Source organism: Plecotus auritus (genome assembly GCF_963455305.1).
Source record: "Plecotus auritus genome assembly, chromosome: 7".
In the NCBI taxonomy this organism is placed as follows: Eukaryota; Metazoa; Chordata; class Mammalia; order Chiroptera; family Vespertilionidae; genus Plecotus; species Plecotus auritus.
In genome coordinates, this window is record NC_137774.1 from 121,835,171 (window position 1) to 121,860,744 (window position 25,574).

At 37.1% G+C, this 25,574-nt stretch overlaps 1 protein-coding gene across 14 annotated transcripts in view; it reads left to right on the forward strand.

Moving 5' to 3' along the window:
* Positions 1-25,574, forward strand: part of MCTP1 (multiple C2 and transmembrane domain containing 1) — a gene marked incomplete at its 3' end in the record, with an annotated part of 469,528 nt that overhangs the window by 257,945 nt on the left and 186,009 nt on the right. For 13 of the 14 annotated variants that reach the window (XM_080678379.1, XM_080678386.1, XM_080678388.1 and 10 more), the window contains 4 exons: positions 2,391-2,561; positions 6,440-6,570; positions 16,849-17,035; positions 22,124-22,217. The exons of the other annotated variant lie outside the window; for it this stretch is intronic. In XM_080678379.1, coding sequence (XP_080534505.1) covers positions 2,391-2,561; positions 6,440-6,570; positions 16,849-17,035; positions 22,124-22,217 — 583 coding nt within the window. The remainder of the gene's footprint in view (positions 1-2,390; positions 2,562-6,439; positions 6,571-16,848; positions 17,036-22,123; positions 22,218-25,574) is intronic. 14 annotated transcript variants of the gene reach the window in all.

Below are 25,574 nucleotides of genomic sequence, written 5' to 3' on the forward strand. Positions count from 1 at the left end.
CTGAGTGCTATGTATGGCTTCTGCTTCTAGAGTGCATAGAAAATGTCATTAAATATATTCATCAGCTGGAATATTGTAAGTATGAATACATGTGGTCATATAATAATGCTGTAGAAGGTGATTTCATGTATTAACCATGTAGGAAAATCTAGCCTGGAATTTCAAATATATTCAACTCATTAAACTGGGGACTGATCTTTTAGCAACCTTATACTTAAATGATTACTTTTAAACGTAGGAGAGAGTCTCTGTCCTAAAGACCAATATTGAGAGAGGCTCAGGAATAAAGGTCAGAAATGCTGTAGTCACATATCCTCTATTTATTAGCCAAACCACTTATTTCTAGAAAAGCATGAAGGATCCCATGGAAAGCATTATTTGTCCTTTCCACCCCATAAGTCAACTTCTTGTACATCTAATTCCTCATCAGTAACTTGGGAATAGCAATCCTTGCCTTCCTGCTTCATAGGATTTTAGTGGAAACCACAGGGCACAATGTGCACATATGCACTTTTAAATTCTAAAACTCTGTAAATGGGTAGTTACCAATCCCTTGGTCTTCGCTAAGATAATTATTTCTTCTTGCTTGCCAAAAAATGGTTTTTCTTCTTTCCTTCTTTGCCACTCTTATTTTTTAACAAAAATTTCAGACCCAGTGTTTAAAATCTGATATTTAAAGTCCACTGTCAGAGGCAGTCTCAACTGTAGTAGAAGTGGATAGACAGACAGACAGAAAGACAGACAGATGCTGAAATCTATTGCTTCATTATATAATAATAATGAGTATGAAATCTTAGAACTAAAACAACAACAACTCTGAAGATCACTTGGTGCAATTAATTCTAAACTATTATATTAATCTGAGAAATCCTTGATTCAAAGACAATCCAATGTGTAAAACAGATGGGAGCAGTGGGGCTCTAGGTGAAATGGGCATGGAGTCCCATGGAAGTTACAGGTGCCCCATGAAACCTGCGTTGCACTTCAGAACGCAGTTGAACACTGCTCTTGGAGCTCACAGAGGTGAGGAACGTAGAGGCCAAGTTCCACATTGCTATCAATAAGGCAGAACCAATGTTGTTCAAAATTTCCCAAGATAGGGACGTATATAATGTGCTTTAGAAAGCTCTCCATTGAAATGTTCAAATATTAAAAGTATTATCTTTTAAAGAATGTAGTTTTCATTTTCCTTATAAAAGCCCCTTGAAATGCATGACTTCTGATGATGACAGATAAAAATGTCTGGCACTACTATGATGTAGAATAAAAATAGGAATTCAAAGTGGGAGGGGGAGTTTTACAAAATAGGCTATAACATTATAATGTTAACATAGAAGGAATTAGGACAAAAATGGAGCTATTCATAATTTAGAAGTGGAATAATTTGAAGTTGAGAGAAAAGTTGAATTTTTTCATGAAATGACGATGAGTGAAGAAAACATACTTGACAATATGAAATAAATAGCAGTTTCTGTGTTACTGAATCCAGATTGTAAATATTTTAACATATAGCCACTTTCTCTGGCTTGTTTTATGTGCTGTTTAATTCAAAGAGAACAGATAGCTATCTTTAGTAGACTTGTTAATTTTCAAAACTTCAGATTTGATTCACTGACTTGAATATTGTGACTCAGAATTGAGGATAATAAAAATCATTTAAGAAAATATTTAAATACTAGAATGAGAAATAAACATACTATATCTGCCAATATAAGTCACATATGTAATTTTTAAATTTGTATTGCAAGTTTCAAACATAGGTAAGACATTTTGAGTGGACATATTGATTTTGTCTTTTATGGTACCTTAAATACTTCTTTAGTGAGTTGATATTCTCAATATGGCAATAAAGACTTTTAAAAGTGACTAGAACTTACAACTAACCTTACAACTTAAAACCACCTATACAATCTATTTGTAACATGAAAAAAAAAGATATTAAAAATCCATAAATAATTAATATCACAGTGTGGATGAGGGCCTTCATATTTATATTTATTTTATGTTAATTTTGACACAGTCATATTTGATACATGTAAATGTTCTCTGGTATTCTTGAAGTACCTACAGCTTGTAATATAAGGAGTTGAAAAATTAGACTTTATTTTGAGCACTCACCATTTTTACATAACCTTAAATTTATCATGAGATGATAATATATTATTAATAATTGCATAATTAATAAATAATCCAGAAATGATTTTTATTTACAATTTATAACTGCTTCATTTTTATTTTTGAAAAATTGTTGCAACATTGGAAATGGTAATGCCAAATGAGGTGTTTTCGTATAAAACACAATAAGCTAACTCTCTTTGGAAACAGTAATGCCAAATGAGATATTTTGGTTTAAAACACAATAAGCTAACTCTCTTTTCTTTTGCCAAAAGTTTCAGACCCAAAGTTTACGTCTGTCAGATGTACACAGAAAATCACATCTTTGGCGAGGAATAGTCAGTATCACGTTGATTGAGGGGCGAGACCTCAAGGCCATGGATTCAAATGGGTTGAGTGACCCCTACGTGAAGTTCCGGCTTGGGCATCAGAAGTATAAGAGCAAGGTGACATGTCTCTTTGTGTTCCTGGCAGTATTTGGAAAGCAGTGGTTAGTTAATAGCTATGCTTTGGAAGATGAAAACTTTTAAAAAATGCTTTACAGAACTTGTTTGAACATCATGTCAGCAAACAAGACCAGTAATTGTATTGCATCTCTTACTTTATGTGCTGTGTGACCTTGGGTAAACTACTTAACTTCACTATTTCTGAATTTCTTCATTTATAACACAGGAATAAACATAGGAACTATCTTTCAAAAAAAGAAGGCTGCAACAACCCTAAGTCAATGCCTGACACATAAAGTGTTCAAAGAGTATTGGCTGCTCTTATTATTGCAACTAGTACTAGTATCAGTGCTACAAAGGCATCATTTTACATGCCATAAAAATCTGTGCAGAGTAATTTGAGTCATTTAATTCAAACTGATTTTCACCAGTGCAGATTGAAAGTTGTTTTAAAATTTATTTAGAAAACAAAGAGTCAAAATTCACTCTGTGACTACTAGCAGTGAGAGATGGGCAAGTCCCTTGCCTCTTTATGCCCTAATTTCCCCATCTGTAAACATGAGAATTAAAATAGTGCCTACTTAGCCGAAACCGGTTTGGCTCAGTGGATAGAGCGTCGGCCTGCGGACTGAAAGGTCCCAGGTTCGATTCCGGTCAAGGGCATGTACCTTGGTTGCAGGCAGATCCCCAGTGGGGGTTGTGCAGGAGGCAGCTGATCGATGTTTCTCTCTCATCGATGTTTCTAACTCTCTATCCCTCTCTCTTCCTCTCTGTAAAATATCAATAAAATATATTTTAAAAAAAAATTAAAAAAAATAAAATAGTGCCTACTTAATAAAATTATTGAGAAGAATGAACAAATATGTTATACATGTAAAGGGCTTGGAACACTGCCTTACTCATAATAAATAATAAGTGGAAGTAGCAGAAGGAAGAGGAAGAATAGCGTCAGTAGTAAAAAGTATATTGTGTAATACCCATTATATTAGCAATAATAATATATTAAATAATCATATTGTTATATTAATGAGAGGAGTAATAATAATTAGCAAAGGTCATAGTTATGTTTGGGGCACATGTCTTATCTTTTGTTGTATTCAATTTCAACCTCTTTAATGACCAGCTTTATAGACATCAGTTTCATAGACAGCTTGGGACAAATGATCACATCCATCTCGTATTAAAAATCGCATTCTACCTCCATGGGAATATCTTGGCCTTGACATCACTATTTTCGGGAAGTTTTGATAACAGCCTAACTGGGTTCCTTCTGCTCCAGGAAGTTTCATCCGTAGTTAGAGAGATCACAGAGCTCACTTGTCTGCGGCAGTGAAAACTGCCAGCGTGCTAGTCAGTTACCTTACTGAGTGCCCCCATGGAAGGGGAGGGCATCATTTCCGACCTGAAGGAAACCAGATAGGAAGGACAATCCTTAAAAAGAAAACTGAAAATTTAGGCACTTTATGGCCAGATAAGTAAGATAGACCACTCCCCAAAATATCATAGGCATTCATCTGAGCCCAGTTATGAGTCACTTGAATTATCATAGCATCCACCCAGTGCCATCTTTTTTTCTGCCATGGGCTTAATCACATGTTTTAAAGAAACGACTGATTCCAAAAATAGGTACCTATGGCCACATCTGTCTTGTCCTTTATCAATTAACATCATTTCCATGTTCTGGTAGGCTTAAAACATTACTTATTTTTATAGTTCTGCTCTTTAAGTATGAAATATGAAACCAGGCTATGGACACGTGTCGCTCTTTGCTCTTTCTTCCCACGATCTATTGCTGGTTAATTTCAGATGATGAACTTTAAAAATTGTGATTCATTTGCAATACCTTTGCACATAACATACTTCATTGCTTTCAAAGTCTTCACATCGGAAGACCTGTCTCCCATATATTAAAAAGAAAAAGGCCACCACGTGCTAAAATGAAAGAATAGGGAAACAAATATGAATGTTGTTTAACACAATGGGGAATGGAATTTTAAAGCAAATCAGTATGGATCACTTGATTCATTCATTCCACCCAGTGTCTTATCTGAATACTTGAAGTTACAAACTTGCACTTCAGATATCTTTCTTGTATGTGCAACTTGGAGATTATATACAGTACACACATATTCATATTAACTCACAAACATTTCTGGCATATTGTTTGGGGGAAAGAGATCTGAAGCTCTAATCAAAGACTTGAGCTAGAGTCTAGACGTAATGACCTAGGATGGGTCACTTGATCTCCAAGTCTCAGTTTTTCCATATACAAAATGGAGATGATACATCAATGCTCTAATTCTAAGATATGAGTTTATCTGGCCACCCCAAAGCTACTTGTTTTTCCTCCTGTTCCCATAGAACTTTATTATTTTTTTTTATGTATTCAGCTCAATAATTCCCATGTGTAGGTGAGTAAGAAAATAAGAGAAACCCTGGGAATCGTCATCTTTCTTTATTATAAGATAACAGACTACCAGTTATATCTTTGTGCATTAGCTGGTTATATAAAATAAATGCTAGTGTCAGAGTGAGCTATTTCACTTATAGATTACTAGAGGCCCAGTGCACGAAAATTCATGCACTCGGGGAGGGGGGCCCTGACCAGCCTGCACCCTCTCTCAATCCAGGACCCCTCAGGTAGGGTCCCTAGGCCTGGCCTGATATCAGGGCCTATCGGGGGTTTCCTTCCCCAAGCTGCAGGCAGCTGGCCCCACCCCCACCGCTGCCACTGTTTGCCATCTGTGCAGCACTGCCCTCCATCCCCTGTCACCAGTGGCCTCCCTCTGCAGGCGTCAGGCTGGGGTACAATGGCTTGGATGGCCTGGGCCTCCCTGTGAGGGGCCGTCTGCCTACCTGATCGCCCCTAACCACTCTGCCTGCCTGCCTGATTGCCCCTAACGCTTGCTTGAGGGTGGGGCCAGCCCAGCGAGGGGCCCTTTGCCTACCTGATCACCCCTAACTGCTGGCTTGCCTACCTGATCACCCCTATCTGCTGGCTTGCCTACCTGATCACCCCTAACCACTGGTCTGCCTACTTGATCGCCCCTAACTGCTCGCCTACCTACCTGATCACCACTAACCACTGGCCCGCCTACCTGATCACCCCTAACCACTCTGCCTGCCTGCCTGATTGCCCCTAACTGCTTGCTTGGGGGCAGGGCCAGTCTGGCAAAGGGCTGTCTGCCTACCTGATCACCCCTAACTGCTGGTCTGCCTACCTGATCACCCCTAATCACTCTGCCTGCCTGCCTGAATGCCCCTAACCCAGGGGTGGGCAAACTTTTTGACTCGAGGGACACAATGGGTTCTTAAACTGGACCGGAGGGCCGGAACAAAAGCGTGGATGGAGTGTTTGTGTGAACTAATATAAATTCAAAGTAAAGGAGCGGAGGGGAGAGCAAGAGAACCCTCCGCTCTTTCGGCTCCGTGGGCCGGATAGAACAGCCGAATGGGCCGGATCCGGCCCGCGGGCCGTAGTTTGCCCATGGCTGCCCTAACTGCTTGTTTGGGGGCGGGGCCAGCACTGACTTCTGGTTGGTCAGCCTCCAGTCATTATTGGTTGTTACAGCCCAGGGTTTTTATATAGTAGGATGTTTTTGCCTTTTCTATGTAATACATATCTCTCATGTTATTCATGATGATGAGGGGGTGACTTTGGTTTTCAGGACACATCCTTCAGGGTGCTTTCAGACAATATGCAATAAAGAGGCTAGTGATCTTTAATTACTCATTTTCAATATTTCTGGAAGCTTTTGTTCAAATCTCACACTTACATGCTTTTCTAGATAGTACCTAAAGTTTGATTTAATGTCTCAAGTTACATTGTATTAAAGACTGATATGGGTGAAACAATAATGACTTTTTTGGTTTTGCAGATTATGCCCAAAACTTTGAATCCTCAGTGGAGAGAACAATTTGATTTTCATCTCTATGAAGAAAGAGGGGGAATTATCGATATCACTGCATGGGACAAAGATGCCGGGAAAAGAGATGATTTTATTGGCAGGTTTGTGCAATTTGATACTTTAGGTTCACCCTAAGCAGGGAGAATTTTGTTAAAATTATATTTGCTTTAATTCTGGTTATTGTAAATGATCCTGACTGTTTTGAAAGAAGGGATCTTATCATAATAAGGCTATGCTTGGGTGAACTGAAAACTAGGTTTGAAAACTGACCAGTAGGTGGCAGTTTTGACCAGTTGATGGACAGGCAATCCAAATTTGATATCCAGAAATTTTCTTCAGATGTCAGAAACATTGGGCATAAAAGTTATGGGAGTTGAGAAAGAGGAATCTCACTTGATATAAGATACTTAAAGGAACAAAGAGCATATTCAGAGTCTGTAAAGTGATCTGAGATTATATTATTTTTCATAAAGCATATTGTGACCATAAAATGCATTGTTTCCTAAAAGTCCTTACAAGGCAGAGTCTTTATAATCTCCTATGAGTTCATAAATTGGTAGAGTTCCCAAGTTTTAGTGAAGGAAGCGTTAAGTAGGGCAGATCCATGTTAATCTGATAACACAGTGAAGAAAGGACTATTCTGAGGCTTACATGACATTTCTGCACAAAGACAGAGTCACTTTGAATGCCTGCTTGGTTACATGAATTGTTTTCTCACCTTCAAAGCATATTTTTATATTTCTTGATAGTTTTATTTGTATCTTTATAGCAAAACATTGAAACCTGCCAATACTGAAATACAGGATGCTGTACAGAAGTATCTGTTAGTTCAGCAAATTCTTTCCTCATTGTAGTTCACATGATTCCAAGTCCGTAAACATACAGCCTGAAGAACTGCATGCATGCTAATAAACAGAATTTTATGCTAGAAAAGCAAAAACAGTATCCAACCCAACATGTCTATCTATGTGTGTGTGTGTGTTTGTGTGTGTGTTATTCTGATCTATATGGTTTCCTTCACAGGATTTTAAAGTGAGAGGTCAAAGATTAGCTTTTGTTAGCCTTTACTATTTAGCTTATAAGATGAAATGAGAAAAACACCACTGTAACCGAATAGTATGTTACATTTCAATCCTTTTAAAAGGGCAGGCCTTTGTTGCATATTTTTTCCTCTAGTGAAACACTGTTCTCAGATTTTTCTTAAAGTTTATCTTGTTCTCTAGATAACCACAAGTTTAAGTAGCCGTATACAGTTGTTAATATTAAATACATTTTATTATAATTATGTCTATATTTGTCTCCCTCAATATACTGTGAGCTTTTTCAAGTAGATATTATCTAGCTTTTCCTTGAATAATTAATTCACTTTCATAATTAGTAACAACCTTAGCTATATTTAGTGACCAAAGGATAATTAGAGTCCAGTGGGTGTGGCTCAGTTGTTGAACATTGACCTATGAATCAGGAGGTCACGGTTTGATTCCCAGTCAGGGCACATGCCCAGGTTGTGGGCCGATCCCCAGTGTGGGGCATGCAGGAGGCAGCCAATCAATGATTATCTTTCATCATTGATGTTTCTCTCTCCCTCTTCCTTCTTCTCTGAAATCAATGAAAAATATATATTTAAAAATAAAGATAATTAGAATGGCTGTCACATGCAATTTGTTATCTTAATCTTATTACTTTATTCCACATAACATTAGTAAACTCATTTAACTCCTCTTCCCGGTAGTTCATAATGCTCTTCGTAGTCTGGCTCTGTGACCCCTCTACCCTGAACTTCGGCTATCCTGTTCCTTGCTCTCTTTGAGCTGTGCTAGCCTCTTTGCTATTTCTCAAGCACACTGAACACTCTCTCACCTCAGGACTCTTCCCTCTGTCTGTAAGACCCTTCAGGTGTCCACCTGCCATTAGGTCTGTGCACAAATGTCATGTCAGAGAGGCATCCATACCAAATCTATTTAAAATTGAAACACCTTTTTCTAGATATTCCCTCTCCCCTATCCTGCTTTGTTTTCTCAATTGAAGAATCACCACTTGACATACTGTGCATTTTATTTATTTATGTTATCTTTTATTTCCCATCCCTAGAATGTACGCTCTGTTTGGGTTTTGTTCCATGAAAATTTTGAGTGTTTTGTCCAATGTGGCATCTTTGATGCCTAGAAAAGTATTTAGTACATAATAGGTACTCAATAAACAATTGTCAAACTTTAATGTAAATATCTGAAGCTTGATTTAATACTCAAAATTCTGGTTCTTCCTTCTCTAAATAAATACACAATATGATACCTGATATTAATGAAAAGGAAGTTAGAACAACATGCCTTAGTGGAAGGTACAACGTTTCGGTATAATTGAGGAAAGATATTTGAATATAAAAGGGGAGAATTGATGAGTTAAAATGTGAAAGTGCCTGAGTAATCTTTATACTTAAAAATTACTGAATTGTTTTTTGAAAAGAAAAAAAAGTAGCCTATACCTTTATCAAGATACATATATCATAACTTTTGTATCATTGTGATATCTAGGCAGTTAATGCCCTCTGGTTGTTAAAAGGGCACAATTACATCCATTAACTCAACATGAGGTAATAATGAGGGTGGTTCATACAACAATTTTCCAGATGCACAGAGTGAGGCAGCTAGAGGCTTAGAGCTTGCCTAGTTTTTTGAAACTGGATGTTCTGAGACTCAGATCCAGGACTCCTGACTCTAAAGCCCGTGCTCCTTTCACCTTGGTTTTATATGCGGAATGTTCTGAGCACTTAAGTGCTCAATAAAACGCCGAGTAGTCAGTAAAGCAGCTTGGGTTGTGTACATCATACTGCAAGTTTAAACAGCAAATTCTGCCGTCACTGAACTACAGATGTCAAGTGAAGGTGAAATAATGTTAATCTGCAGGTAATTATTTAACTTTCTGATCACCTGCATTTTGGCAGGCAAGACGGACTGCCACCTTTACGATAATCAGCTAATAAATCCTCACGATTGTTGCACTTTTATGCAGAGCAGTAATCTGAACAAATTGGCTGCTGACAGCTGTGGTAAATTGCCAAGAATGAGTGCTGTCAGAAACAAGTTGTTTTTATGAACATGCAGAATAAGAAATCCCGTGCCAAGCAATTTTATCCAGTTGGAGTTATTTGCGATCCAATATAGCAAGATTTATAGCATTATTTATTAGTGTGCAAAATATTTGTTTATCTGTAAACTGGCATTGATTTGGGGTACATATATTTTAGGTTAGTGAATTGCTACTGACTTTATTTGTTGCATTGTTATCAGGGCTGAGGCTGCCCATAACAACAAAGATGTAAGCTTGAGTAGAGAGCTCTATGTCAACAAAATTTTTATTAATGATATAGGATAAGAAAAACCTCTTCCAAATGGGCAACTTGTGGGTGAAAAACAAATGCTTTAAAATTCTACAATCATAAAACTAAATCTGTACCTGCGTACTTAATGCTGAAAGAGAGAAATGTGGGGTGTGCAGGTGCACTCACTGGTGTATTCATGTGTAGTGCGGCAAATGAGGAAAACAGCATTTGATGTTGGATATTAACCAAATTAATGTTTTCCGAAAGTTGAAGGTCAATGCATTTGAACCTTAAACATTCTATGGATTCTGATTTGCAATGTTCCTTATTTGTGATACCAGTACTACAATAATTCTTTTACTTCCCATGTAAAAAAAGGGCAGGAACAGTCCTGATGCATTATTAATTTGAAAGCACATAGATAGATCATCAGAGAGTTCCATACTGAAGAGAGTTCTTTTACAAAATCATGATATTTTACCATTTTTCTTACTAGGGATTGAGTGAAATATTTCATTAGGAAGATCGACAATATTTAAGTAAAGAATGGAGTGTGTCATTGATGTTCCTCTTCGTTTTTCAAAAACCTAAACCAAATATATGAAGGTTTTAATCTATTTGCTTTTGTGGGTTACTATTTTTCCTTCAAGGTTTTCTTAGAAAGTTTATACTCACTGCAGTATTTCTTATACAAGGAGCAAAGTTTCCAAAGTGTATATTAAATAGTTTATCTCTGAGTAACTGAATGGGAAATTTCACAAGCTTACAGAAGAATGCTCTGATAAAGCAATGCGCCTAAAAGATGATTGAACAGTGACAACCTCTGGCAGGAGGAAGGTAACAACAGCATTAGCCTTTAATAGTGTCAGAGATGGCGTAAAAACTGCATAATTGTGACACTTGAAAACACTTTTAACAGTTACATATTGAATTCTTTATACTGCAAAAGTCCAAGGAATTAGGTATTGTATTGATTTCTAAGATTTTATAACATATCATGTATTATTATTTTTACCAATATAAAATAAAGGGTGTCCTAAAAAAATGTATTTACACATTAACATCTGATAGCTCAATTTTGAAAATGAAATGTATTTTAATAAACACTGCCTTTATAATTATTCAAACTATGTGTATACATCCAGGGGGGACACCCCATGGTCCCCATAGATTAATAAATCTCAAAAAAAAGCTTCATAGTTTTATTGTTAAAATTGGTCAAAATTATATAAAATATGTTCTTAAAAATAACCCCCACCAAAGAAATTCTATAAAGGCTTGTGTTTTTATTCTGAAGGCTTTGTTTTTAAATGTCTTGCTAATCATGATGGCTTCATAATATCATTAGCTAATACTTCTAGGCACAACATACCCATGGCAGTTCATTGTCAACGAGAGTAGATGAACATTTCTATTGCTAATATTCTTCGGGATAATTTTGACTTGTCTTGGCTGAAGTCCTGTTAGACCCCATTGCAGCACCTTTGGTGTGTGAGTCGGAAGGTGGCTGACAGGGAGCTCCGCTGGAAGCATCAGCTCTGCATATTCTTGTTTATCATTCTGCTCACTTGTGCTTGTTCAGTTAGCGCTCTCTTCTCTCCACAGTTTATTTACTGGGATCTTTTAAAGCAAGTGATGTCCATTTTGTAAAGATTAGTTCAGTTACATTTAGATTACATAATCTGTAAGTTCACTTACCAGGGCATACTATGTGAACTGCAATTTAGTGAAAGCAAGTCAGCAAATAAAGGGCCACTGTCAACCCCTCCGGGTTATGCAGCTCCTGCTTTCCCCTCAAAATACTTGCAGGCCAAATGCGACATATCAGATGTGTGTTGATGCATGTATAAAATATTTATAAAATTTGATTCCTCTCCTATTTTTAAATTATTTAAAAATCCAAATACATCTAACATTTACGTCCTCTGTTAACGGAGGGGAGAGGTTGCCAGTGGGGATGAATTTCTTGCAATACCCTAAGAAAAATAATTTTTCTGAGACTTACACAGGAGGATGCAATATAATAGAAAGCTTTAGTTCTGTAGATCAAACCCCTGAGTTTCCAAGGTTTCATTTCCATCAGCCCTACCAGGAAGAAGTCCCATTTTGCCTTTAGCAGGGTTAAAAACAAAGCCAGTGCCCAGAATTTCTCGTCCATGTTTGCACAGTCCAATACAGCACCAGGCTGGTTTAATTTGTGTTTGCCCGCTGCAGTCCATCAGTCCACTGCATGTGGGGTCTGCAAGTTCACACGGCTATGGAGGAAACATGGGCAAATGCAAGGAAGCCAAGAGCGAGCCAAGAGCACAAGAGTCATGACCCACAAGAGCAACAAGAGAGCAACAAGAAAGAATTTCTTTGTTCAGGAGATTATGTAATTCCAACTTTTCATGTGCTTGCAGTGGCCATGCCCATTCTGGCCAATGATCTTTGTTCCCAGGTGTGACTGACAGACAAGTAGCTTCCCTATGTCACTCCAACTTTACTGGGTATGTGTCCGTCTTCCTTTTGTTGGATCCCTTCTCCCAGTGTTTTGCTGCTGGGAATAGGCCAGTGGTTCCCTGGGGAGTGCACAGTTGCAGCTTCCTGAGAAAGCAGCCCAAAGGATATGTGTATAATGTTTGGCTTCCCCCTCTGCTCCTTTCCTATTATTAATAACTAGCTAATTACAACAGTATCGCCTGCACCCCAGTGGTCTCACACATATAATTAGCATCCAGGTTGCACAAGACTATTGTATCTGATAGGAATATAATCGGCCACTAGCTCAGGCGTGGCAGATAAAATGACAGGGGAGGAAAAAGGTGATAGAAACACTGAAATTTCTCTCCTTGGACTCGTAGGGGAATATGTCACCGAATAAATATTCATGTGGCTAAATAAATGCATAGAGTTTTTTTAAAAGTGCAAAGAACTTTAAACTTTCCTATGGGAGACAGGAAATGTTTGATTTCTTGCCATCACTTAATCTTTCTGAGTCTCAATTTCCCCATTTATGATTACAGATTACAGTAGCTCTGGGATCTTCAGTTTTGACTTTGTTTCAATTCTTTTATTGATTGATTAATTGATAAGTTGGGTTCAGTACAGATAGTAAGTTTTGTAGTTTTTCAATATCAAACTAATAAGGCATACGTGATAAAACTACAACACACTCTGTGGTAGTTCTGAAAATTAGGATGTGAGAAACTAGAAGGCTTACAAAAAACTGATTCCCTAAACCTAACAGAGACCTGACACCCCAAATACTTAATAAATAGTGAGTGAATGAATGAATGAATGAATGAGTGAGTGAAGTAAGTGTTGGAAAGAAACCTTTCTAAGGAAGACAATATAGGAGTGGTAAAGTGAGTGCATTAAATGCCAGTTCTACTTTGCCACTCTGCCCTGGGTAAATTTTAGCCTCTACAATTTCACCTCCTGTGTATAAGTACTTTAATACTTACAGAGCACCAACTATGTTCCAGGTGCTGTGCTAGGTGCCTACCCTCAAGGTGTCTCAGGATATTGACAGGAAAAGACAACTGCAGGTTATCGAAATGAGAATGAATAAAAATTAGTGAAGCCAAGATAGCTAGAACGGTTGTCTTATTCAAACACAAAGAAACAGTTGAGCCCTGGCATGGATGGTGAAAGAATTACAAGCTGTCTGGAATGGTTTAAGGAGCGAGTCAGCAAGTGACACACAAGCTGATGGCAGGCTGTGGAGGGCACTGTTACCTTGCTCAGGATATTTCACAAGAGGTGGGAAGCCAGGGGAGGGACAGGGGCAGGTTTGCGTGTTAGACATCTGTAACTAAGGGGACTGGATGGTACCAATGGTTTTTGCCTAGCCCAGGTTCCCTATAAACAGAGCTTGAGGCAGTGATTAAGTGCCGATACTTAATTGGGAGGTGCAGTCCAGCCAAAGAGTGAGAGGAGAAAACGTGAGGCAGGGAAGACTAGGAAGCAGTGTGAGGAGATATGTTACTGGGCTGGCCACTGTTTCCTGGGTTTCAGAGACACAGCTGATTGCTCAGCAGGGGCACCCACTTGGCCCCATGTGGACAGGCAATGTAGAGAATCTCACTTAAAATTGCATCAGAGGATTTCTTCTGAGCACAGTTTTTAGATGAATAGGAGATATGCATAACCTCAACTAGCAAAAAGAACCTTGAAGTCATTAATACTCTTTTGTCCTTTGTATTTGTATAAATAGACATTTTCTGCATCAGAAGGATTAAAGTCAAAATTCTGAAACATTAAATATAGGATAGGACCTGAGACTATTTCTATGAGTATACTCAGCATAGAAAATGTAGTTGAGGCAGAAAAGCATAATCCTCCCTATAAATTATAATGCTAATTTAAATATTATTGGTTTCAGAGTTTTAAAAATTCAATTTGTAAATTTTTCTTACTTTATTATCTTATAAGAGCAATAACTTACAGCTTTTTTCCTAGCTTATTTATATTTAAAGCATAAAAATTACATAATTCCATACTTTAAAACTGAGATAATTGTTCTGTCTAAAATGAATCCAGGTATTACCCAATTTAAGAACCACTGCAAACATCACACACTTCCTCCTAGGGTGCATGATTACTTAATGATAGACTGGTCAAGAAAAAAGAAAAAAAAAAAGCCTAGATCTTGGATTCTAGAGTCTCAAGTTCAGGTCTTGGCTCTGTTAATAACTGACTATGAGTTCTCTGGCCCTCAGTTTTTTCATTGGTATATTCAGGAGATTTCAAGGACCACAAATCCTTATGTCTATTTGAACCAGGTACAGAATTAAGTGAAGTAGGCCAGTTATAAATAATGACAGTTTGGGGAACAGTAACTAAGTCAGAGGACATTTACTCTGTCTTAAAAATTATTTAAATCAAAAGTTTAATACTACAAGGAAAAATCAACAAATCCCTGCACCAGATTTGGTTTGAAAGTTGCCAATTTGTGATGGCTGGGCCAGATTACCTTTAGAACATCTTCCCTAACTCTAAAGTATTAAATGCAAAAACTCTAGCATAAACGAGGAATAGCCCAGCATCTATATGACCAATGTGAAATGGGAATAGGTATAGAAGGAAATCCCCCAGGAAGCTTCAATGTGTTTTGTGTTTTAAGAGTGATACAGTGTCTCACCAACGAATAAGGCAAGGACGGGACTGGGAAATGCGTGATCAAAATGAGTGAGAGACCCTTCTTGATACCAACTTTATCCAACCAACAGTACTATCTGAATTGTAATCTCTGTTCAATTCCTTAAAATCATACTCCTAATCTGGTCCAAAGATTTATTCATATTCAACAAACTATAGGCTAGGCACTGTACTAGATACAGGAAAGATTTAAGAAAATTATATTGATATTTTTCTTTTATTAGAGAATACATTTGACTGGCTGTTTTTCCCATTGCATTTCTTTTATGCTCAATTTGTTCCAGGTGTCATTGACCTGAACTTAATTGCAATTAAAATGAGAATATTTCAGCTCTGGCTGGGTAGCTCAGTTGGTAGAGCATTGTCCTGATACACCAGGGTTGTGAGTTTGATCCCTGGTCAGGGCACATACAAGAATCAACCAGTGAATGCATAAATAAATGGAACTACAAATTGATGTTTCTCTCTCTGTGTGTGTCTCTCTCTCTTCTTCCTCTCTCAAGTCAATAATAAAAAAATTTTTAAATTAGAATATTAGATAGATAGCATTTGATATGTCATTTCATCCTTTAGAGTTTAAGAGACAGCATGAGAGTATATTGAAATGGATGTTGTATTTACAGAAACAATGAGGTTATTTGATATATATTCTAACTTTAAGAAGATATTTTTCAGACTTGCCACAGACTCTAATTTCCTTCTTTCTCCATAGTTAGCATTTAGCACACACACATTTTTTCTGTCACTGACCAGGGTGTTTCTCTTTCTTTCTTTCTTTCTTTTTTCTTTCCTTCCTTCCTTCCTTCCTCCCTTCCGTCCTTCCTTCCTTCCTTCCTTTCTTTCTTTCTTTCTCTCTTTCTTTCATTTCTTGCATCCATATTCCTCTTCCTCCCAATTGTTTCTAGTCTCGATTATCTCTGCTGTCACTTTTGATAGGCAAAAAGAAAGGGTAAATGTCAAACTTTGGATTCAATTCCTAAAATCAGTCATGCTTAAAAAGATGTTTGAGCACAACTATAAGCTTTGAGGCCCTATTCATAATAGTTTAATTTAAAAGCAAAACAATGAACAATAAATAAAGTGAAGGAAATGAGCAAAAATTCAGTTTGTCCCTGATAGCTGACCATCCTGTTTATATGTTACAAAATTGATTCTTGTAACTGGCTATTTCCTGTTTTAAATGCCTTTTATTCATATCTGCCCCCTTTCTCTTCGTTTACTGGCCTTGTAGTTACCACAGTATCTTTCTCTTTCAAATCAATTGTCCTTTTTATGAAAAGAGCTTGCAAGGTGTTCAGCCCTGAGAGTGGCTTGTGGTCCATGGGCTGCCACATTATGAAACCTCCCAGGACAGTTCTGCTACATAATACTTGATGTTTTCAGAGGATTTATTTGCTTTTTATTTAGATTTATAAATGCTCTATGAATAAATTGGCATGGTTTTAAAAATCTAAAACTTATGGCATCACCAGAGTGCATATTCTAATCATTGCTTTATATATTACATTTATAAATGAGGGGAAAAACACCCATTGGTTTAAAGGTGATACAGAAATTCAGACTCACAGTAGCCTTTCTGTAAGCAAAGCCCCACTGATCTAGGCAATCCAGGAATTAGAAGTCCCTGCCAATTTATGAGTATGGTGACAATGGGCAGTAAGTGAATCAGGTAAGCACATTTTTGTATCTTACAGGAAATCAGCAATTAGACACTAAGATAATCAGGGGCTGAATTTTGTGAAGAAAGTCAGCTGACATGAGGGATGTATTCTTCCAATGGTCCAAATACTGTTTCTACTGATTTACTTTTCACATTGCTGTGAGCAGCCTGAACTTCCACTGTTTGATGCGGGGGGGGGGGGGGGGGGGGTTGGGGGGTGTGGAAAGCCACTTTCTAATTCAAAACATTTGTCTCCAGGTGCCAGGTCGACCTGTCAGTCCTCAGTAGGGAACAGACGCACAAGTTGGAATTGCAGCTGGAAGAGGGTGAGGGACACCTGGTGCTGCTGGTCACCCTGACAGCCTCGGCCACAGTCAGTATCTCTGACCTCTCTGTCAACTCCCTGGAGGACCAGAAAGAACGGGATGAAATATTAAAAAGATATGTACGTATGTAACCCCCCCCCCCCTCAAGTCATGTGTGACTAGTGAGGTTATAAATAATTTACCTGGAGTGACGGAAGTACATCTGAAAAGCTGTCTGACAGATCAATCAGCAGGTGCAGAAAACTGGGCAAATGCAAACGCCACACTTATCTTTGCAGATGCACTTGCATTCCCCACTGATGTCTAGACACCAGGTCTTTTCTAGAGCCTCTTCCAGAGCAAGGTCTCAGGAGTGGGCAAACTTTTTGACTCGAGGGCCACAATGGGTTCTTAAACTGGACCGGAGGGCCGGAACAAAAGCATGGATGGAGTGTTTGTGTGAACTAATATAAATTCAAAGTAAAGGAGCGGAGGGGAGAGCAAGAGAACCGGATAGAACAGCCGGATCCGGCCCGCGGGCCGTAGTTTGCCCAAGGCTGGCTAGATTCTGAGATTCTCCTCAGTGGTTTTATCAGGCAGTACAATTACCATGCAGGGAACTTCCCATGAAGGAAAGTTAAATTTACACAATATTACTTTAAAATTAATTCATTGACTTTTTGTCATTGCAATCCATATTTCTTTGTCTTTCCAAGTTTGAAATGGAGTCAATGGCACTTACATTAATGAGCAGCTTAGTAACTAGAGGGTATTCAGAGAAATCATTTTTATTTTCAACTGTTTAGAAAAGCCTCACTTGTTCCTTTACTTTTTTAATTGAATATGAAATATAATCAAAAGAAAGCCTCCTTACCTTTTAATCAAGTGTAGAGAGATAGTTTGGAATAGTGAGTCACTAACATAAGTACCCTTCTCAATTTTTACCAAACCAAAATATTCACAGCCAAATCTGCCTCTTTCCCAGCATCCTCACACTTTAATTTCCCACCATGTAGTTTTCTTGAATCAACAGAGAGGGGAGCTCTTACTCCACCGTTCTCTCAATGGAGTCTCGAAAAGTGAATACCTCAGTACCCATGAAACTGGGGGAAAAGCTTTTCCACTTAAAATGACAAAGCTTGTATTGTACGATGCTGCCAGGTGTTTAGAAGGCTCCTCTAGACACTCAGCTATGAAACCAAGCTCTGACTAACAAAGGACCTCTTAATATTTTTTTTAGATTTTAAAATATTCCTATTTGCTGACTGACATCCTTTCAATAACTGAATTTAATAAAGATGTACCTTATCAGGCTGTGCAGATAACATGAAGTGCTGGTACTAATGCTCTACAATATTCTTCAAACAGATTAGCAGGCTGTGCGCTTCAGCAAATTTATTCTGGCTATCTCCACTGAATCAGCTGTCTGCTAATGCTCGTACAACTCATCCTCCAATGGTGTCCTCATAAACAGTTTAATGGAGGTGACTTAGCAAGGCTAAATAGTATATATTTTTCAACTACCTAAGAGCCTAAGGTATTGTGAAGCATCTTCTAATACGTAATTGCAATTACAAAAATTGTTTCACGTTTTGGTACCTACCAAAACATAGTCTGCTGTCAGCAGAAGAGAGCCTCATGGATTAAAACAATTTAGGGGAATTAATTAATATATGTGTTAATATAAAATTATTCTAGGTATTATAATACTATATCAAATTAATATTTGATACTATGCCATATTTTAGAATAATACTGCAGGCTAGATAATTAGAAATAATCCAACTATTATTGATTTTTTTTTCATTTTGCTGGATGGGTTTCCTTAAATTGGCTATTTCCATTCAGAATTTGAATATTTGTTTCCACGCCTTTTTTCAAATGTTATTTCAATAAAATGTCAAATATTATGGGGATGTTCCAGCTAATTCTCAGATTATATTCTGCTCATTATAATAAAAAGTGAACCACATTTATACATACTTTTTTTTAGCCCTGAATTTCAAGCATAGGCCTGTATCTGCCTCTACAGACATACTTGGCAAAAAGCCACTGTATGCAATAGCTCATGTGTTATAATTAGTCATAGCAATACAAGGGCAAAACCCTATATTTTAAGGTTCCAATGTGTTTCCTTTTTTTTTTTTATATAGATTATGAGGTGGATGAATGAATGCTGTATCATATTTGAACTATCACTTGTTTTAGAGCAATATATAAAGAAGGTTATTTGGGAAATTATTGAGATGTTTTCCTGTGAGAACATGTGCATTTTTGAAAGTTTAGGTTAGACTTAAGAATTTGGTTGTGGTAAGGAAAGTAAATGAATTGGCCCACTCTCCTATGAAAGAGCCTGCAAAGGCTTTCCATTGCTGTCAGTCAGCGGTTCATTGCGGAGCATTGAAGCCCCACAAATTAAACAGACATTACTGTGTGAGCCATTATTTGATCGCCACATTCTGAAAAGATGGCTAATTCCATTTTTTTTCTTTTTTCCCCCCTTCTTTTGGGGGGAGGAAAGCAGGGAAGGTCAATAGGGGGCGAGTAGTAATGGGTGGTAGACCAAGAGCGATTGCCTGACCTTTTCAGAACGGGTATGCTGAACCCTTGCTCCCCCTTGTCACAGTTTAAAAACCAGAGGAGCTAGTTTAGAGAAGAAGTTGTTAGCATTCCATTTTTATTATGACATTTCACAGTCATCTGATTTAATGTCCCTTGACCAGATTGTCCACCGTGAGACGATGGGCTTGAAATGTTATTTAGAGCATTGATAAAAGGTGAGCAGTTCTAAGATGACAGCGAGTCATAAGGCTGGTGGTGTGACATTAATTTTCTCCATAACAGAGATGGAATAAGACGTCACGGTGACAAGCTGTCAATCAGCCCTGGCCCCTCAGAGCATCGCGATGCCATAGGATGGGGTATTGCCTCTCCCGTAATAGAGCTGAACTGAGATGCTCTCCCTGACAGCTGCTGCAGCCATAGAGAAAATATATTATACAGCCTTTCATTAAAAAAATAAAGAGGACTCCTCTCCTGAGCATTTCAATCTTTTCCCATCTATTGAGGGCTGAAAGGATTCACAGCAAATCATACATTCCTCTGCTATGGAAATTTCTGGCTTCAGAAGCCATCTAGGTTTTGAAGCCTTCTAAAATAACCATAAATAACAAGGCAGGAATACCTCTTGATGAAGCATTACTTAAAGTTGTTATTTTTTTAGCTGGAGTATTTTGTTCTTCGGCTTTTTTTTGGAATTCTTATCATAATCGATATGTCACTAGCCTAAGCAGCTGAAGTTCACAATAAATGACTGAGCGTCAGCTGATTCAAGGGAATGAAACCCACAAACAATAATTACCTCTCCAAAAGGGAAGCAGAACACCGAGCCGGAGCACCCGCAGCTGTGTGTCTGTGCAGTGAGGTTAGCAGTGCGAAGCGATTCTCAGACTTGAGGACTGATGTTTGTTTTAGTCACAGTGAAGGTTGGTTCAAATTGCTTCTGAAAATTAAAGAACAGGAACCTTTTCAGAAAACTCTTCCCCATCGTTAGGATAGGAGGCTTACCTGGCTTAGAGCACTCAGTAAGATAAGAAGCTTCCCAAACCTGATCATTACTGCATTAGGAAGACGCATGCCTACAAACCTCTGAATTCTAGCACTGCTGTCTACAGTTCCCACTTTAGAGCCTTGGTTTACAGTAATTTAAATGGGGAGGTAAATACCTTTTTATTGAACCCTATTATCCGGTAGCTTAAACAGTTTTGGGAGATAAACAGCCGTTTAAAAACAATAAAAGATTAAGAGCTAATCCTTGGGCTAAACACCTTTTTTTTTAAAGTTACGTTATGAGATTGCACATATATCTGCATTTCCTCCTCTCAATGTGCCAAGGTCACAGCTCCAGTGTAAACAATGACTAGTCATATGGGACTGGTAAAGTTAACATCGCAGGAAGCTTTGCTTCTCAGTATTCTCACATGCTTACTACAGGATGCACATGTTCTCTGGTAACGTTTGAATAGCTAAGTTTAATGCAAAAGTATGCTTTGTTCCCTGGTCATAAAGCATTTTAAAGATTATGATAAAGAAATACCTTTGATTTACTGAGAAGAAATTCTGATCTTGGCATAAGAAAAATGCTATAATTTGTAAATAAACAAATGCATATAAAGTTCTATAGGTTTATTTTACTAAGTATTTTTGCCCATTAATGAGAGTTTTGAATTATTGTATTAGTATCCCTCTTTTAATTCCTTCCAGTACTATACTTATTAAAACACTGCCATTATTAGTTTATGAAATTAAATAGGTTTTATCATCTGGGCCTGATTCTATCACACTTTCTCTACGTCTACTTTCGTACATACTACAATTGTAAATAAAATTGCGAATTTGAGAAAAATTACTCATTATTTTTTAGTGGTCAATTTTATTTATTTTTATAAATGTGTGTTTTTAAATTGATTTTAGAGAGAGAGGACGGGGGGAGGGGAAGAGAGAAACATCAATGTGAGAGAGAAACATCAATGGTTGCCTCAGGTACCGATAGCAAACCCCAGATACGTGCCCTGACAGGGAATGGAATCACCGGAAATCCTTCGGTGCACAGGACAATACTCAACCAACAGAGCCACATGGGTCAGGTCCAATTTGATTTATTTTTGAAGATTATATGTCTTCTACCTAAAAGGTTATACCCAAGTCTTTTAAATTAAATATAGAAAAGTCTTTCAATAATTTAACCTTCATTTAGCACATGCAATTTCCATTGCTCATTAAGAAGAAAATAGTAGAAAATAAAATTAATGTTGACTTTCTTACCCCCAAAGTCTAAAGTAGTATATAACCAACAATTTGAGATTCAGTATTAAGAAGCGTGAGTCTCCAAACCATCATACTCATAAGAATCTTTGGTAAAGGAGATCCAAGGAAAAAAAGCAGTTATATCCTATTTTATAATTTATTGTTCACCATCTACTGATAATTATTTATGGGGAACAAATGTTTGGAGTTTAAATGTGTGTGTGTGTATGTGTGTGTGTGAATGCATGTGTATGGACACATTCATAATGGTGGAAGGGTAGTCTGTATTGAAGAAACACCAATATCCTTTGAATCACTTTAGGGGTATCCTGAAATCAACCATAAACATACTGTTTTCTCAGAACACCCTTTGAGACCGTTTAGGACCTTTCTTTTCTAATACTGATGTTGGGGTCTTTCAGAGCCCGATGCGGATATTTCACAACCTGAAAGATGTGGGATTTCTCCAGGTGAAAGTAATCAGAGCAGAAGGATTAATGGCTGCTGATGTGACAGGTAAGAAATGATGCAATTATCCTGTTGTGTGTATATATAAATATAGGTGATATAGACTTAGATATAGATATAGATAGATATCAAGCAGCATGCAGGGTCTGTGGCATTTAATGACTGAACTCTTCAGTTTACCTGGTTGGGCTATCAAAGTAGATAATATAAAGTTTCAGGGTTGATCTTACAAAGATTAGCCAGTCACCAATTTTTATATTGCCAGTGCTTTTTAAAATAAGGGTAATATGTTAAAATATAAACAATAAAATAACTTTTGGAGTAATGTTGTATCTTCTCTCAGGGGGTATCACCTAAGATGATACCATAGCATCAACACAAACATGCATAATAGTCATTGCATAGTTCATAGAAAAGTTTAGATGCATAATACTCAATTACTTGGTATGAACTCTTGGTATTTGGGTTGCTGATCAAATTTCTTAGTTGCCCAAATTCCTTAGCGCATTCCAGATATAATTTTGGATCTAAGCTAAGCATCTACATTGTTCTATAATAGATATTTTAAAACAAGAAATACTACTGTGAAAATGCCAAAATTAGTTTTCTCTCTTAAAGCTTTCTGATTTGGGTATTGCTGTTTCTACAATATATTAATTGGCTAATGGTAATTATTTTATCATTTTCCAGAATTAAATCATTGTTTTGAATTTGCAAGTATGTGATCATTCATTAATTGCTTAATATCACAGGATTTGGGGATGTTTATACCATTTCTTAAATTGTCCATCTCAAAATAGATAATAAATAGGACTGATTTGACCAATTTTTGTGCAAATTAAACTGTTTTTGAAAGAAAGTATGCACTTATTTGTGGAAATATGCTAACCATTGTATGTTCAGCCAGTTGACCCTAAAACAGTAGCTGACTCATTTGAAGGGGAGAAATGACTTTCCTACTATCTAAAGGCTAGGAAATCCATTACATGATGACTGGAACCCTTCTTTAATTCATCAAATCAAAACCTAATTAAAAGATCATGTGCCTTAAAACTGAAATAGCAGATTTCTGCTCAAAAACAGCAATATTTAAACAACTTCATATTTACATATTTTCAAGTGACTATTTAATGTGTGATAAAAATTAAAATGTTGAGAGTTTACAGTTTCTTTAAAGAGGTAATTGCCTACTTATTTGTAGGTCAGAAGATAATAACAGTTATCAAATATTCTTTCAAAATAGGCCTACCTGAAAATAGCAGGAGAGAAGGTAGTTTGTCATCTTTCTGGATATATGCTGACTTGGCTCCTGGTACTAAATAATTAGTGAATGCTAAGTTTATTCATTTTCTTTTTTGTCTCTGATGTGGTTGTAATCAAATTAATCTGGACACAATGATTTCTTTTTTATTATTACTATGCTGCATATATTACCAGAGCTAATAGTCAACGATAGATGATTGGCTAACTACTCTTCTTTTGTTCCCTTTGGACATTACCTTGATGACTGGAACAGGAACACAGTATTGCTTTTACCCCAGGGAGGTTTCGCCTAGCCTGCGATTCCCAGGTAGATTCAGGAATTCAGGGCAGTGACATTGTCTCTTGGGAGACACCTTCACTTTTCTTCAGGATTTTCTGTAGCGGAGGGGAGCACCCAGCGTTTGGCTGAGACCATCTGAAGATAGAGAGAAAAGCCTAGGTAATCAGTATCTCAGAGGGCACCTATGTGATCTGAACTATTACTGAACATTTATAGCGGGCACAATAATTTATTATAGAAAAATTCAAGTTCCATTTACTTTACATGCTTAGATACCTGCCCATTACACAGGTTGCATGCAATTATGTAGTTTGTTTTTCTTGGAGAGAAGCTGTTATTATTTTCAAAACTCATGAATATGCACACTATGCTAACCCAGTTGGCCTATATGCTACTATGAAGATTAAAGTATATTCTTTCAATGCTGAGAAAAATAGATACATTTCTTTCCAATGGTTGTAATGTCCTAATATGTAAATGAATGTGAATAACAATAGCCTTCTTCCTAGGGATTCAGTGAGACATAATTTTTATGATAAAATAAACGTTAATTTGGGGATTACTAAATAACAGATGCTTCATTTTTTCCCCTCCAGTTTTAGGGATATAAATCTCATGATTTTTCATTCCACACTGACCTTATAATTTAATGTGCTCTGAATTGAACAAGAGAGATGTTGAACTATTCAGGGGCAAGAGGATAATTCAGTCTTTGACCTTGCTCACTCTTGGACCTTTTGTGGTCTTTATGACATTTGTGATGGTGGCAGAAACTGATGAGTATATATTTACGTCAGAAATATCTGAATACAATAACAACTTTTAAAATAATCTTTCTGAAAAGGATAAAGATATATATATATATACACACACACACACACACACTGATCCTTCCTGGTCTTTATCATTAAGGTTGGGGCACAAATAAGCTTCTTGTATACTTCATCTCTTACTTGTTCAAAGGAGTACTTAAAAATGCGTTGTATATCTCCATGGATAATCATAGTCAGGCTCTCCAAGACATTCAGCAACATTTTTTTAAAAAGGGAATGGAATCAATGGTGCTGTCTTCAAATCCGCAAATTAGCATCCATTTAGGAGTACTATGGATGGAGAGGGGAGATTTAAAATCACTGATAACTCTCTGTGCTAAGTGAAGAGTATTTTCTGATATAAATGAAGCTATAGTACTATTAGATGCTCGGTTGGCTTCAGAACTTTTTTTTTTATAGACAAATCGAACAAGACACACTTATATTTGACCAACTTTGCTGTCTTTTAAAAATATTTTTAATGATCCAAAAATGAAGTTAAATGTCCATAATTTAAACAATGATTTTAAATTACAGTATTTCATCATTTAACATGAACACAGGAAAGAGAGAGGCTATAATCTTTTAAGTAGCCATCAATCTTACCGCACTTCCAAAGAATTTTTCCCTTTCAAAATGTAAAATTTTTCTTTTGTTACAACACATTCATTGAGAAACATTGTGATACTGTATTAACTCTGTAAGAATAAAGAGCAATTGAGACTCTTTGAATGAGTGCGCATAAAGCACAAATTACTTTTTAATGAAGCCCTCAATTCTTTCCCTTTCCACAGAAAGCCTATAGCCTTGTTCAGCTGAGCACCACTACAGTAGGTCACTTCAGTTAAGCCCCCAATAAACTGTTGATCGTTGAGGGTAGTTTTTTCTTCAGTCTCAATAGCCTAGTGTTGGACAGTGCACTTCAAATCATTAAGGTTAATACAGATTTTAAAAAGAGATTAACTCTGGTAGTTAAGGCCTCAATTTACAACTCCCACACATACACATGCATTGAGCAAGGCACAAGAGTGGATTGAAATTTCAGTCAAA